The 17,448-nt window shown below is 44.2% G+C and overlaps 1 protein-coding gene across 1 annotated transcript in view; it reads left to right on the top strand.

The window, feature by feature from the left end:
- The window catches only part of EML5 (EMAP like 5), a 335,723-nt gene that overhangs the window by 121,825 nt on the left and 196,450 nt on the right, over positions 1-17,448 (top strand). Inside the window, 2 exon segments of the mRNA XM_082242783.1 lie at positions 7,668-7,827; positions 9,222-9,320. Of these exon segments, the coding sequence (XP_082098909.1) occupies positions 7,668-7,827; positions 9,222-9,320 (259 nt within the window).

Genomic DNA, 17,448 nt, shown 5'->3' with positions numbered 1-17,448 from the left:
AGCCACTCTGCCGCAGTAATATTACTGTGGGCGGTGGTAAAGTGGTTAAGGGGGGATATGATCACCATGTATAAATACATAAGAGGTCCATATAGTGAACTTGGTGTTGAGTTGTTCACTTTAAGGTCAACACAGAGGACAAGGGGCACTCTTTACGTCTAGAGGAAAACAGATCTAATCTCCAAATACGGTAAGGATCCTTCACAGTAAGAGCTGTGAAAATGTGGAATAGACTCCCTCCAGAGGTGGTTCTGGCCAGCTCACTAGATTGCTTTAAAAAAGGTCTGGATTCTTTCCTGGGCTTTTAGGACACCGGCAGCTTGTAGGCTGTAATGTAATAATTATAATAATGTAATATTAATGTAATGTAACCTGTGGCTTTGTGTAACTAAAAGGCAGGTTTCATCCATGCGCTGGCTTGCATACATTTTTTTGGGCAATTTTTAGGCATTTTGCCAAGGCATTTCTGAAGAAACCTGAAGGCATCCCCAGGGTGCCAGGGCAGCCTGGTTGACAAAGGCTGGTTTACAGTCCAAACATATTGGGTATTGCTGAAGTCTTCTAGCTTGTCCTTAATTTGATATTCCCCTCCTGATCCGTTCTTTGTAAATTCTTCAGCACAAACTCATCCTCAAACCGCATTTCCAGTGTCTCATCATACCCTTGCTAACCAGAATCCAGATACTCCGGGGATATTACATAGCCTGTAGTGATGTGATGAATTTTTTGAGAAAGACAAAATATTAATGTTAGGATGTAGTAATTCATAATGCACTCCGTCCGTGCCTTTCTTCCATCTCCTGCCTCTGTTCTGTTGCAGTGTTGTAATAATAATTCATGATAAGCAGGAGCAGATATCTCTCTGTTTGTTGTGTGGATGATGAGAATTATTTTCCCTTCCTCTCTGCGTTCCTGAGCATTTCTGATTTTCATTCATACACCTAACCTTTCAATTTCTGAGAGAAATAGATACTGTATATACTGTATAGCAGTGTTTCTCAACCCTTTTTCAGTCAAGGCACCCTATAAAAATTATGGACAGATTCAAGACACACTTTAACCTCCCTGGCGGTATTCCCAAGTGTGGCTCGGGGTTAATTTTCAGTGCCAAAAGCAGTAACCCCGTGCCACACTCGGGATTACCCCAGAATGAAACTCGCCTTCCCCTGCGATCCCCCGCCGTCCTCCCCAGCCTTCCTCCCGCTGTGTGTTCGGCCAATGCCGGCACCTTCTTCCGGTTCCCTTCCCTGCGAGCGCTGCATCACAGGGGGGGTGGATCCGGCGAGAGATTAAAAAAAATAAAATAAAATGACATGATACTGCATAATCTGTTAGGAAGGATTACAACTTTGTATCATGCCATTTCACCTAGTGGCTTTTCCAGTGCCCTGCCTGTACTTTTTGCGGTACTTTGTGCCTGGAAAATTGAGAATGTCCATGGCGTCCAAAAAGGGTTCTTTTAGCTCAAAAACGCTTTTGGTCGAACTGGAAAACAGCGACGGTGAATCGGAAATATTTGAAGAACGGAGCGATGGTAATTTGTGGGAAAATTCGTCATCGGGTATTAAAAGTGACGACAGCGACGATTCTGCGACTGAGCTCAACGATGTGCGGACTTGGTGCTCTAGTGACTGCGGTACGGATCAGGCAGCGCCCCCCCAAGATTCCCATTTACTGGAGCACCTGGTATGAAAGTTGACGTTGACCATGACAACCCCTTGGCATACCTACAATTATTTCTGACCGATGAGGTTATTGAAAAAAATCGTTACCGAGACAAACCGGTACAAAGAGCAACAATGCGCTACGCATCGGAAGTTTGCAAGATGTAGAAAGTGGGAACCAGTGACCAAAGATGACGTTTGGAAATTTCTGGGCCTAATAATTCTTCAGGGAGTGGTGGGGAAACCCCTGCAGAAGTATTGGACAACCAATACATTACTTGCCACTCCATTCTTTGACACGGTCATGTCAGAGTACAGATTCTCCCTCATAATGAAATATCTCCACTTCAAAAACAATGAAGAATTTGATGAAATGTATTATTATATTATAATTTATGATTTCCTGTTTCAAACTTTATCATACCCAGGATGTCTGCTAGACTCTTGTTTGGACAGATTTAAGTGAGTTATTCCTAAGAATTACAGGCCTAAAATATAAAACAGAATTCCATGTAAACAATGTACCGCTTTTAGCACAAAAATTCTGACATAATCAGACCGCCAGGGAGGTTAAGTACTGTAACAAGGTGTATCAGTCCCAGGAACAACATCTACATCCACATCCTTTAATTAGACATTGAAGGCAAAAAGGGGTAGCTTGTAGAGATTGACCGATTATTGGCAAAGCCAATATATCGAGGGTCGATATGCACTTTCCCTGATATATTGGAATCGGCCTTTTGATTTACCGATATTGCCAATATTTCGGGAAAGTGCCAGGGTGATGCCTGCAGCTAGAGGCATCAGCCCGGTACCGGTGTCCATAGCCGACTGCCTTGTAATGACAACCGATGCGGCTGAGAAGCCGCTCGGCTGTCATTCCAAGGAGAGGGAGGGGACGTCCCCCCCCTCCCGCCGCCTTCCGTGGCTCGCCCAGGTCTCCTGTCCCACCGGGAGACCCGGGCATCCTACCTTCACTGCCACCATCTGACCGGGTCTCCATTTCTCTAAATTTGGCACCGCCGAGTACCCGGAAGTGATGTCATGACATGACATCACTTCCGAGTACTGGCGGCACTGAATTCAAAAACTTACAGCATTCAAAACAGCCAAACTTTCAGTTTTGAATGCTTTCAATGTAAGTGCAGAGGAGGGGTTTTTGGGTCTTTCAGACCCCCAGATCCCTCCACCACAGTATCTGTAGACATAAAAAAAAATATATAAATATATATCTTTTTTTAATGTCTGAAAATATCTGCCAATATCGGCCGATACCGATATCCGATGACCAAAGAATTGGTATCGGCGGTAAAAAAACGATATCGGTCGATCACTAGTAGCTAGGAGATATTAGTCTCCCACCGATAGAAAATGGCCTTTAAAGGATGTAGAGTTGTCACACATAAATGAACACATCAAATTGTAATTATTTTTTTATATAAAAAGGTACATTTTATTACATACAAAATTGATAAAAAAAAGATACACCATAAAATCCATAATAATTGAACAGTGTAACCCCATAACAGCTCCAAGGGTTTACTTTACCATCTACTTCATTAGTATGGTCAAGAGGTCTAACGCGATTCGCAGAACAGGTTTGTTCACACATTGCTTCCTCAGAGACCCTCCATATTGGCCAAGTTATTAATGAAAACTTGAAAAAAACAAAAGAAAATAAATAGCAAATAAACGCATAAATACAATGTGTATATACATAATCACATCACACATATAGATTAACTAGATTACCTATAGATTAATTTAGGCTTATCTCTGCACATGCTCAAATGATTGGCAGATTTCCACTGATTGACATCGGTGAGCATAATGGGTTCCTAGTTCATTTATATGTGTGACCACGTCTTGCATGTTTCTCAATGAATGCTAAGCATTTTCTGATTGGATGAGGGGGGTAACATCACCACTCCACCTCTGCACCTCATCCAATGAAAGAATGCTTTGCATTAACTGAGAAAAATTATTTGTTCTTAAAATGGCACCCATGCTGAGTATGTGACTTTCTGCGTTCACTAAGCAGCAGGGCATTCGCTTCGAATGGGATCCAAAAGCCGGTGAGAAGCACCGTAGTAGCGGCAGCTACTATAGCATTTCTCTGGTTCTAGAGGGATTCTGCAGGTATGAAATATGAATATAAACATTGGTCCAAGCTGCACCAGTGTACATACAAAAGCAAAAAACAAAAACCTGGAATTGAACTTTAAAGTACCTGTAAATCCAAAGCAGCATTGGGAGGCTACATGCCGCTAGTGGACACCAGTGGTACACAGGGATCTGCATTTTTCTCTACTGTGTTAATGTTGATGCATATATTGGTCTGGTCATCTGTGCGAGGAGAGTGGGGCAGATATGAAGGTGCATTCTGGTTTAGATCCAAGGCTGCACACTGTAATACAAAGGGGTCTCTGGTTTGCTGTATAAATCCCCAAATAGCATTAGCGTTATACTGTAACATGGCAATGTTGCCACCCTTGCAAACACATAACTCCCTCTATTAGGCAAAAAAGAAAAATGTATCCCTAAATGTCTGCCTACTCTTATTGCAATTACCTTGCATTTAAGAAAACCTTTCAGAAGAGTTCACCCATTAGGCTTAACTTATTTTATTCCAAAATGTAGAGAAAAGGTCAGAAGAAGAGTATTTCTACCTTATCATAGGTAATGTTAGGAGATGCGATATCCCCATAGTGGGTGTAATAAGAACATTAGATAGAAGGTCAGGAGAAGAGTATTTTCTACCTTATGGAGAGTCATGTTGGAGCTGTGATATTGTGATATCCCAGTAGTGGTTGTACTCAGAAAGGTACAAAGAAGGTCAGGAGTGGAGTAATGTCTACCTTATTGACAGTTATGGTAAATGGTGTGATATCCTGGGGGTGAGTGTAATCAGAAAGATAGAGAGGTCAGGAGAAGAGTATTTTCTACCTTATGGAGAGTTGTGTTGGAGGGTGTGATATTGTAATAATTTACAAACCTCAATCAGGTTCAAAATAGATTTCTGCTACTGGGTCTAATTAAATAGGTATTTAGAGTGCATGCACTAGGGCAGGGGTGGGGAACCTACGTCCCGGGGGCCGTATGCGGCCCTCGAAGTCCTTTGGTCCGGCCCCCTGTGCAGCTGAGTCTGTGTCTCTCAGCTGATCTGTCAGAACAGAGCCAATGCTTCCTGTATAGTTCCGGCTCCATTCTGACAGCCTGAGTGAGTCACAGGTGGAGTGATATCAAATGCACTCTGCCTGTGACCAATACAGGAAACATTGCCTCTTCCTCCAGTGCGGCCTCGCTGCTAGCCAGAATTTCCCGCCAGCAGCACACACAGCAGTACCAGCCAGAACCAGTAGTACCAGCCAGAGCCAGCAGTACTCACAGCAGTATATGCCAGAGCCAGCAGTACCCACAGCAGTACCAGCCAGAGCCAGCAGTACCCACAGCAGAACCAGCAGTACCTACAGCAGTACCAGCCAGAGACAGTAGTACCCACAGCAGTACCAGCCAGAGTCAGCAGTACCCACAACAGTACCAGCCAGCAGTACCTACAGCACAGTACCAGTCAGCAGTACCCACAGCAATACCAGCCAGCAATACCCACAGCAGTACCAGCCAGCAGTACTAGCGAGCAGTACCAGCCAGCAGTACCCAAAGCACAGTACCAGCCAGCAGTACTAGCGAGCAGTACCAGCCAGCAGTACCCAAAGCACAGTACCAGCCAGCAGTACCAGCCTGAGCCAGCAGTACCCACAGCAGTACCAGCCTAAGCCAGCAGTACCAGCCAGCAGTACCCACAGCACAGTACAAGCCAGCAGTACCAGCCTGAGCCAGCAGTACCCACAGCAGTACCAGCCAGCTGTACCCACCAGCAGTACCAGTCAGCTATACCCACCAGCATTACCCACCAGCAGTTCTTTTCAAAACTTACCAACACAAAGTCGACTGCGCTCCAGACTGACCGATGCAAACATGGAAAACCAGTTGTGAATAGCAACATCATCAATACCAGCTAACATCACACACCTCACCAAAGAGAAGCACCCATCACATTAGGGGTGAGTTAATTAAATTTTTGACCAAATATAACAGGCACATTTTTAAGCTGATAATTTTGTACGGCCCCCGAATGATTTTATAAATACCCAAATGGCCCTTGGCAGAAAAAAGGTTCCCCACCCCTGCACTAGGGTATCACACACTGACACACATTGTTCAGGTAAATGATACTTCCTGTTTATTCCTAATGTACAGCGTGTTAAATAGTTAGTAGGCGGTGTCATATGTTAGTACGTCATAAGCATAATATTAGCATAATACTGAATATTTGCAGCTTTCTGATTAGTCATGTCCATTATAAGGTGGTCCCCTTCGAGTTTATGAATGTTATCTTCTCTTGAAGGCACTGTGCCAAGGCTCCATCTTTCTACAGACATTCAATCTCGGTGGTGGGGGGTATCTAGTAACGGCCATTTTGAGTAAGTAAGACAGAAAAAAGATATGTACATGTACAGAAAAATACACATAGAAAAATAGCCATTTTGCTTAATTCACAAGTGTTCATCACATTCCTTCACAATATTCCCATAGTGGGTGTAATCAGAAAGGTGGAGAGAAGGTCAGGAGACGAGTATTTTCTACCTTATGTTGGGGCATGTTGAAACTGTGATATTGTGGTATCCCAGTAGTGGTTGTATTGAGAAAGCGAGGGAGAAGAACAGGAGTAGAATAGTCTCTACCCCATAGAAAGTCATTTTCCATCAGATGAAGGGTCATGTTGGAGGGTGTAATATCCTGGCGGTGTTTGTAATTAGAAAGGTAAAGAGAAGGTCAGGAAAAGAGTCTTTCCTACCTTACGGAGGAGGGCCTTTGAAGGGTTTGATTTCCCAGTGGTGGGTGTCATCAGAAAGATTGAGAAGAAATGTTTTCTATGGAGGGTCATGTTGGAGGTGTGATATTCAGTGGATATGCAGTCAGAAAGGTAGAGAGAAGGCCAGAAGCAGAATATGTTCTACCTTATGCAGGGTAATGTTGGGGGTGTGTAGGGCCGCTGATAGGGGGGACCACCAGCCCTCTTGTAGGGGGCCCGAGCACACAGGGGGGCCCACACAGAGAGGGGGATTAGTGATGGACAACAAATACAGAAATCTTCCTCCAGCACCTGAATCTGATCTGTCCCTCTCCCTGCTATCAGCTTTTATCTGCTGAGAAAGAGACAGTCGTCCCTCACTAATCCCCCTCCCAGCACTCTGCTCAGGAGTTTATTTGTAAATTGTAACTTTGTTTCTCTCTCTCTGTCTCTCTGATCACTGAGCTCCAACTGCCCAGCCTGTATATTTTTCTCATCTCATCTTATTTTTTATTTAACATAGTTTTCTTTTTAGATTTAGCAGGAATTATGTGAGTTATGTTATATTTGTGTCTTATAATAGTGATTTTGTTGTAAGTTTAACTTAAATATATCTTTAATATTTTCTTGGGGGGGGCCTGCCAAGTAGTCTGTACGGGGCCCCGCGATTTCTAACAGCAGCCCTGGGGGTGTGATATGCTGGTGGGTGTAATTAGAAAGGTAGTGAGAAGGTCAAGAGAAGAATTTTTGGTCAAGTTGGAGAGTGTGATATCCGAGTGGTATTTAGAAAGGTAGAGGGAAGGCCAAGAGCGGAATATGTTCTACCGTATAGAGCAGGGGTCTTGAAACTATGGCCCTCCAGTTGTTCATGAACTACAATTCCCATCATGCCTAGTCATGTCTGGGCATGTCAGAGTTTTACAATGCCTCATGGGATGTGTAGTTCCACAACAGCTGGAGGGCCGTAGTTTAAGGGTCCCTGCTATAGAGGGTTATGTGATATCCCAGCGGTGGTGTAATCAGAGAGATGGATTGAAGCTCAGAGCAAGATATTTTGGAGAGTATCTATTTTGATTGTTTAAAAACAATACAGGGCAAGCTGATGTTCCGCATTAATCATGTTAATTCCCTTTTCTTTGCCCTCCTAGCTTGGCGCTGCACCCTGAACGTCTGCTGGTGGCTACGGGGCAAGTTGGAAAGGAGCCATACATCTGCGTGTGGGATTCATTCTCTGTCCAGACTGTCTCAATACTGAAAGATGTCCACACGCATGGTATCGCCTGTCTGGCGTTTGACCAGGAAGGGCAGGTATGTGTTTTTTTTTTAATAAACAATATTGCTGCGCCAAGTGAAAAATTAATCGTGTCTAAATCACTGTCAATCCAATATCAACTCAATAACAAATCATAAGTAATGATTAAATGTGATAGCGGTGTCCAAATAGTCCAAATAAAGAGTGAACAAAAAATGAAACCAAAATCAATCTTCATCTGTGTTCACACAAAAACAGTGCTGCATGCTCAACTCCAGTGCTCCCAGTTACATACATAGTTACATAGTTACATAGTAGGTGAGGTTGAATAAAGACAATAGTCCATCCAGTGATAAGTGTAGGTTAGCAGCTCACCTTAGGACTAGGCTCCAGAGAGCCAAACACATTTAGGGATGCAAGGATAACAGCCTGGTGTCCCTTCTTCCACCGCCTCCATCTAACACTCCATACAGACAGGAACCCGGTATATACAAAAAAGAGGGACAGATCTAATGCTCTCAGTTTTTAAAGGCTATTTATTCCTTTGTAAATATAGGATATTGCACTTACATTTAAATGCACATAAGCAGTGCGGGCTTTCTGTAGCAGAACACAGCTCTCTCAGCACTTCCAGGAAGACAACGTGATCCGAGCAGGCTCCTCCCCCGTACGCGTTACGTCAGAGACTTCGTCAGCGTCAGTGTTTTTGTCCTAAAAATTCAACACAGGTGTATCACCCGCCTCCTTTTATAAAACAAGCAACTGATTTCAATTTGCTCTGACAGGGTGCTGCCCTCATGACACAAGAATGGTTTCCTCTTTATTTCTAAATAAAAAGCCAACAAAACCCCTCCTAGGAGCGTCTAAGGTGTGGACTGATGTTGCATTGGCTAATGTGGTACTAGCTGATGGCTGCTGTGGTGCAGCAACGCGGTCTATGGTGGTCCTCAACTCCGGTCCTCAGGGCCCACTAACAGGCCAGATTTTAAGTATTACCTTGGGGAGATGCAGACTAGTGTACTGCAATCACTGAGCAGCAAATTATATCACCTGGGATGGATTTCAGTTATCTTGCAAACCTGGCCTGTTAGTGGGCCCTGAGGACCAGGGTTGAGGACCACTGGTATAGATGATCAACCGTTCCTCAGCATACCAAATCCTCTGCAAGAAGAGACTTCTACATCTAAAAAAAAAAAAAAAAATAATTGTTTTTAATAAAACTGACCAGAAAATTATTGTCATTCCACTTTATAGGACAGGAGGGTTCATGTGATGTCAACTGTCGCTGGTGATTTGTCAGGGAATCCCTCATGAATTGTCACTTCATCCGAAAAAAAAATTAAACATCTTAGCCTGTAATGCATTAAATGTGACGTGCTTGCAATGCTTTGTCTCTTCTCATTCGTGTTCTCTTCTCTCCTGCCGCCCTGGATCCGTATCTGGACCTCAGCGCCTGGTGTCTGTGGGCCTCGACTCCAAGAACACGATCTGCGTTTGGGACTGGAGGAAGGGGAAGCTGCTGTCTATGGCCCCGGGTCACACAGACAGGGTACGTGTGTTCATTATCTAAATATGAAGGGTATGGTATTCTAGAGCAATACTATAATCAGTGGCTTGGGAGTCACATGTGTCTCTCATGTGCCTCATGTTGCTTGTGTCAGCTTCTCAAAGAGTACTCAGTGTCTGACCTGCACTATGGGGTTCTCCTATTTCTGCCACAAAATTTCTGTGTAAGTTGGCCGCAATAGAAGCCAATCCTTGACTCATGAGCTGAGCTAGTCTCGGCACACTGGATAAGGCTCAACTTCTTTAAACCATAACTAGTATATGCAAATAAATTGGTGAATGTCAGCTTCAATCAGAGCATAATCATACAGGTATTTTTCTTTGTGACAGGCTCCCTTTGATTTATTTTGGTTTGAGCAGGGTTTCTCAATCAGGGTTCTGTGGAACCTAGGGGTTCCTTAAGCAATGGACAATTTCTGCCTCTCAGATAAGTTCCCAATGACACCATTGTTCCTTTTAGCTGTAAGAGCGTAATTCTTACCAATGATGCCAAGAGTAAGGAGCATTCTTCCCACTGACTGTCACACTAATGTGTCATGAGTTTTAGTTTTTTAATTTTTAGCAGGGGTTCCCTGAGACCAGAAATTTATTTCAAGGGTTCCTCTGTGTTGAAAAGGTTGAGAAAGGCTGGCTTATAGATTGCCTGTTGGTCCTCTCTATACTATCGGATCGTCCATTGGGGGCACAGGGGTGCCGTCCCCCCATCCATGCGTCCAGCCCCCTAATCTACATGCAGGGCGCCGGACGCATGGATTCCAATGGGGTTTTTTTTTTTTTTTAAGCACATGATTAGAGCCAGAGGCTCTAATAGGCTTCAAAAAAGGGTGGGTTTGGGGCGCAGAGCACTGCGCCCTGAGCCCACCCAGTTGTGTGACATGAATATTTGCTATTGCCATACTGTTTCTCCTCCTGGCCAATCAGGAAGCGGGTCCTGAGACCCGTTTCCTGATTGGTCGAAAGGAAAAGCCATGCTATTGGCCAAGGAGCGGAGGAGGAGGAGACTGAGGGGGAAGCTGCCGCCGCCGGGCGACCGGGGGGGGAGGGTGCGGGAACAGGGGGAACAGTGCAGGCTGGAGCTGGTGTGGTCCGGGGGGGGGGGGGGTATGGTGTGGTCCATCTGTTGCCGTCCGCCACCCCCCCGGCCCATGGAGCAACAGCCGCCACTGACTATAGTATCTGATTTTTAAAAGCTAAAATCCAGGCAAACAGCTGAATACACAAATGAAAGGCATACTGTATATGGGAGATGTTTTACCTTCCAAAGAATTTGTATTTCAACCCATCCAGTCCTGAGATTTCCACAGCTCTGTCACACAGCACATTCTTGTCTGGTAGGGAAGGAGACCTAATACATCATAAACCACAGCGCAAAACAGTGCAAATAGACTACAATAACAAGTATGTAAAAATATGTGAAAAGTGAAACTTCATATAAAATTGTTATTGAAAGCAAGTGCCAAGTGAAAGTCCATAAAAGTTCCGATATTGGTCCTGAGAAAGTGCTGAAGTGCCTCACAGCTTCTAACTCATGCAGTGAATTGTGCGCTTCACTCTCGTGTGCTTACAATTACTAGATGATGTGGACCCCTTAGCAGTAATGTATGTGGGTTGATCGGGCTGTGTATGGTAAGTGGGAAGATGTCACATCTTATGTGTCCTGTGGTGGTTTGGCACTCATGAATGGAGCAGAGAGAATCCCAATAGTGTAATATGTTCTTGTTTATTCTTAAAAATCATTAAAGGGTAACTCCACTTTAGTGGGGAAAAAAATAGCAAATAAAGAAATAAACAATATAGCGTATAAAATTGCGACACAAATCATATTGTAACTGAATGTTATTAAAAAATGACCTTTCCTTTTCAATCTGCAGCTGTTGTAATTTTCTGAAAATGCAATATGGCCGCCTGGAGGTGTATTGTACACAGAATGTATACTGACCACACCCCCAGAAACATCATTTCCTGCTTGTGTGATTGGCTCACCAATTTTCCCAGAAGTCTGCACTAAGATATAAGTCAGATTTCTGGCATCCCCTGCAACAAAAATGTCATTTTTGGTGAGATACTCCCAAAAGAAACACATCTAAAGGGATGCAGGCCCAGCAGATTTCCTCATTAGGGCCCTGCAGTTGCCACAGCTGATAGATAATTATGAAACCACTCCCATTAGACCCACTCAGCATAGAGGAACAAACAATGATTTCTTCAGAATAACGAAAGGTAGGAATCTGCAACAAAGTTTGGTAAAATCCTTGCAGAGATCACCCAGAGGGGAATGTTTTTTCTCAACAAAAGTGGAGTTACGCTTTAAAATCACACTTACAATCATAAAAATTTAATACTGTATAAAAAAAAAAAAAAAAGTAAAAAAATTGGTTAAAAAAAAAGTAAAAATCATTAACCACTTAAGCCCCGGAAGATTTTACCCCCTTCCTGACCAGGGCCTATTTTGCGATTCGGCACTGCGTGACTTTAACGGGCAATTGCGCGGTCGTGCAACGATGTACCTAAACAAATTTGACGTCCTTTTTTGCCCCACAAACAGAGCTTTCTTTTGGTGGTATTTAATCACCTGTGCTATTTTTACTTTTTGCGCTATAAACAAAATAAGAGCGTCAATTTTGCAAAAATAAATATTTTTCACATTTTTTTTTATATGCAATTCCCAAAAAAAGACAAAGATTCCTGGTTGCTCAGCATTTTAAATAGCGGTGCACGAAAAGCTTCTGCTCACATGACCCATATAGAATATCCTTCAGGGTGTATTCGGCTTCATAGTCATCACAATGGATTGCTTCCGGCCTATATGCTGGGTGTACTCAGCTCCGTATTTACCATATAGGCCAACCCTCAATATTTCCACTCGCCTGCTCGCATTTGGCAAGGGGAGTTTAATTGAGGGCGAGTGTTGCAGCTCGGCTCAGGTGGTGGCGGATCCGCTCAACTTGGGTGGGGGGGTGGGGCGGGTCTGCTCGGCTTTAGACAAGCCGCACAAGCCGCCTCCCCAGTCATCTCTACGAGGGGCTCCGTGAGCCGCGCTGCACACTGGGAAGTGTAGATTCCAGCACAGCCCCTCTCTTCTCACTGACGTGCCGGACTTGAGGTGGCAGAGAAGATGTGCGTCCCAGGACAGCGAGGAGGGGGAAGAAGGGTTGGCAGCGAGAGCGCAGACTTCGGGGTAACAGCCTACTGGGGAGAAGTGAGAACTGGGAGGTTGGGAAGGCTATCAGAGAGAGAGAGACAAGTCCGAGTGTGTAAGTTTGTACAGGCAGGCAGTGCACAGGGATGGTGGGCGCAGGCTGCTAACTTACTGACTCACACTCCTACCTACCTTATTCAAATAAGAAGTGGAGCGCAGTGCAGCCACCCATAGCAACCTATCAGAACTCACCTCACTGAGACCACACCAATGTAAGGCAGGCTCTGTTTGGTTACTAGAAATACCAGAGGCGTAACTAGAACCTTCAGGGCCCCGGTGCAAGAAGCTATGAAGGGCCCCCCAGACCCCTGGCCGGGACCCTTCCCTTCAAGCCTGGGGCTCTTCCAACTGATCCTGGTGCCCTTTACTCTCGTTGTGGGACCCTTTCACAAGTTCTGCAGTGGGCTCCCTTCCTGCCATCTTGGGGCCTCCGCATGGTTGTGGAATGCCAGGGCCCGGTCGCAAGTGTGACCTTTGCGATCCTGGAAGTTCACCCACTGGTGTCAGTAGTTTTTATTTTTTGGTATTTTAATTGTATTCTTTTTTATCATTTTATTTTATTTTTTACAATGTCACTGACTATGACTCTGGCCATTCAGAAAAGGAAGGAGCTGTTAAATTACGTATTTACCGACCCCTTCCTGGTTCTCTATTGTGACGCATCCCCTGCAGCAGCCGGCAGTAGAGGGAAGGGAGCACAGTGGTGGGGGGGGGGGGCGAAGCACAGGAGGGGGGGGGTCCAGGGGAGCACACAGGGGCCCAGAGACAACAGAACACAAGTGAACTGGATAGGAGGAGTGGCGGGGGCAGCATACAGAGGAACCAATCTCCTCCATTTTCCTCCTGCTGCTACAGGAGGAAAAAGGAGGACAGTGTTTTCTCTACATGCTGCCCCCACCTCCTCTCCTATCCAGGTGTACAGGGGATCCAGATAGGCCCCCTGGAGCATGGGGCCTGGTTGCAATTGCAGCCCCTGTAGTTATGCCCCTGAGAAATACTGCACTGAGTGTTCAGGTTCTTGTCTCTGACAGTTGGGTCTAGTGGCCAAAGCAACTGTACTGGCTTCTGACTGGTTGCTATTAGGCTCCATTTACACCTAGCTTTTTATGCACAACATGCATAGGGCAGCTCATTCATTTAAATGGGGATACCCAACATAAGGCAAAGTAGCTCTTTGAGTTTTTTCTGCATTCAGTTTTTTTTTTTTTACACCACTCATTTTACAGTGCTTTCACATTTTTGCACGCAGAAAAACATAACACGTTAGCTTGTGGTGTTTGGGATGTCATTACAACGAATGGCGCAGCAAACATAATGTGGTTTTAGCATGCTTTATGCTAATAATACGCATTTTTGCATGCGTTTCCAAAACACGCAGGTGTGAGTGGATCCTTAAAGAGGAGTTCGGCCTGGAGAAAAAAAAAATTAAAATTAGCAGCTACAAATACCTTAGAAATATACAAACACTTACCTGTCCAGGGAGCCCACGAAGTCGGCACCCCAGCTGATTTTCAGATTGGCTGCTGGGTGCTGCCGCCGCCAGCCTTTCAGCTTCACAGCCAGTTCCCTGCGCATACTCATAGGCTCGGCGGCGGGGGGAAGGAGAAGAATGACAGAACTTCCGGTGGACGGCACTGTCTCCCGGAATTGGGGAAGGGTACCTGTCAAAAACAGGTACCCGTTCCACCCTTGCACCTGAAAGGTGTCAAATGTGGCACTGGAAGGGGGGGGGGGGGAAGCAAATGAGCGCAAGTTCCACTTTTGGGTGGAACTCCGCTTTAAGGATGGGGTCAGTGTGAACCCAGAAAGAAGGTGTCACTCCCTCCCAGTCACCTAGAGCAGTGGTCCTCAACCCCGGTCCTCAGGGCCCACTAACAGGCCAGGTTTGCAAGATAACTAAATTACATCACAGGTGATCTCATTTGCTGCTGAGTGATTTCAGTATTCTTGTCTGCATCTCCCCAAGGTAATACTTAAAATCTGGCCTGTTAGTGGGCCCATAGGACCGGACTTGAGGACCACTGACCTAGAGTAGTGCACCTCTCAATCCTGCACTCTGTATGTAGCACATATTTACTTAACAAGGCAGTAATGATGTGTAGAGGGCACATAGTAGCCAATCATATTTTATACTTATTTTATTTATCACAGTGAATCAATGAAATAAAATGTATGTTAATATTGTTAAAGTTGTGGTTAATATTTATTTTTTTAACTTAATTCCACATACAACATTTACCAGTGTCATTTAATGAGATAATTTAAGAGGGCGTGCTTAGGGGTGGAATTATAGGCAGGGCAGGGTAGGGGTTGGGTGGGGCAACTGGTGGAGAGTAACTCAATGCCTGGCTAGTAGCTCAGGACTAGAAATTGTGAGCCCTGATATAGGCTACTTCTTGACTACGTTCCACTGTTGACACAAAGTCGGGACCCATAATGATATACCATTTGTGCAATACTGAATACAAATTGCATATAAAATTTCAACCAATATCCAAATATATATATTCCAAACATAAAAAATAAATAAAATAATTTATAAAAATAAATAAATATATATATATATATATATATATATATATATATATATACTGTATATACAGTGCCTTGCGAAAGTATTCGGCCCCCTTGAACTTTGCGACCTTTTGCCACATTTTAGGCTTCAAACATAAAGATATAAAACTGTAATTTTTTAAGAAGATGCAACAACAAGTGGGACACAATCATGAAGTGGACAGAGTCTCCCACCTCAGCTGTAGATCTCTGCAGTTCATCCAGAGTGATTTATTGGATATTTCAAACTTTTTTAACAAATAAAAAACTGAAAAATTGGGAGTGCAAAATTATTCAGCCCCCTTAAGTTAATACTTTGTAGCGCCACCTTTTGCTGCGATTACAGCTGTAAGTCGCTTGGGGTATGTCTCTATCAGTTTTGCACATCGAGAGACTGAAATTTTTGCCCATTCCTCCTTGCATAACAGCTCGAGCTCAGTGAGGTTGGATGGAGAGCGCTTGTGAACAGCAGTTTTCAGTTCTTTCCACAGATTCTCGATTGGATTCAGGTCCGGACTTTGACTTGGCCATTCTAACACCTGGATATGTTTATTTGTGAACCATTCCATTGTAGATTTTGCTTTATGTTTTGGATCATTGTCTTGTTGGAAGACAAATCTCCGTCCCAGTCTCAGGTCTTTTGCAGACTCCATCAGGTTTTCTTCCAGAATGGTCCTGTATTTGGCTCCATCCATCTTCCCATCAATTTTAACCATCTTCCCTGTCCCTGCTGAAGAAAAGCAGGCCCAAACCATGATGCTGCCACCACCATGTATGACAGTGGGGATGGTGTGTTCAGGGTGATGAGCTGTGTTGCTTTTACGCCAAACATAACGTTTTGCATTGTTGCCAAAAAGTTTGATTTTGGTTTCATCTGACCAGAGCACCTTCTTCCACATGTTTGGTGTCTCCCAGGTGGCTTGTGGCAAACTTTAAACGACACATTTTATGGATATCTTTAAGAAATGTCTTTCTTCTTGCCACTCTTCCATAAAGGCCAGATTTGTGCAGTATACGACTGATTGTTGTCCTATGGACAGAGTCTCCCACCTCAGCTGTAGATCTCTGCAGTTCATCCAGAGTGATCATGGGCCTCTTGGCTGCATCTCTGATCAGTCTTCTCCTTGTATGAGCTGAAAGTTTAGAGGGACGGCCAGGTCTTTGTAGATTTGCAGTGGTCTGATACTCCTTCCATTTCAATATTATCGCTTGCACAGTGCTCCTTGGGATGTTTAAAGCTTTGGAAATCTTTTTGTATCCAAATCCGGCTTTAAACTTCTCCAGAACAGTATCTCGGACCTGCCTGGGGTGTTCCTTGTTCTTCATGATGCTCTCTGCGCTTTAAACGGACCTCTGAGACTATCACAGTGCAGGTGCATTTATACAGAGACTTGATTACACACAGGTGGATTCTATTTATCATCATTAGTCATTTAGGTCAACATTGGATCATTCAGAGATCCTCACTGAACTTCTGGAGAGAGTTTGCTGCTCAGAAAGTAAAGGGGCTGAATAATTTTGCACGCCCAATTTTTCAGTTTTTTATTTGTTAACAAAGTTTGAAATATCCAATAAATTTCGTTCCACTTCATTGTTGTGTCCCACTTGTTGTTGATTCTTCACAAAAAATTACAGTTTTATATCTTTATGTTTGAAGCCTGAAATGTGGCAAAAGGTCGTAAAGTTTAAGGGGGCTGAATACTTTTGCAAGGCACTGTGTATATATATATATAAAAAAATAAAAAAAATTAATATAAAAATGTATATAAATATGAAGCAGGAATTACAGTTTGTAAAGGAAGCAATTGAGGTCCAGTTCTATGTTCAGCCCCTTGGGGCTCATTGTATTTAATAAATATATCCACTTAGTTTCATGTTGGGAAATACCCTTTTTCATATTGCCTCCCTCCAATTGGAAGCTGTGTTTTTTTTTTTTTTAAACCCTTTCTGATACTGTTAACCACTTGCCGACCGCCGCACGACTATCTACGTCGGCGGTCAGCCCCCGGAGGCGCGCTCCCGCTCCCGAGTGGTCACGGACCCCCCCGCGCGTGTGACCGGCGGACCCGATGTCCGCCGGCCACTCTGCGATCGGCGGGGGAGAGGGAGAAAGTCAGGCAGCCTGTGTAAACAAGCTGCCTGTCATTCTCCTCGCTGTATGAGAGCTGATCATCTGGATCTACTATGTAGATCCGTTGATCACTCTGCATACAGCTGAAGCCCCAGCCAATCACAGTTAGAATCACGCCCCTAGGGACACACACAGCCCCTCCCTCTCAAATAAAGTTAACCCCTTCACTACCAGTGTATTTTTACAGTAACAGTGCATATATATAGCACTGATTACTGTAGAAATGTC

This window comes from Pelophylax lessonae (genome assembly GCF_965119305.1).
Source record: "Pelophylax lessonae genome assembly, chromosome: 13".
NCBI lineage: Eukaryota > Metazoa > Chordata > Amphibia > Anura > Ranidae > Pelophylax > Pelophylax lessonae.
This window is presented reverse-complemented; position numbering and strand designations above follow the sequence as displayed.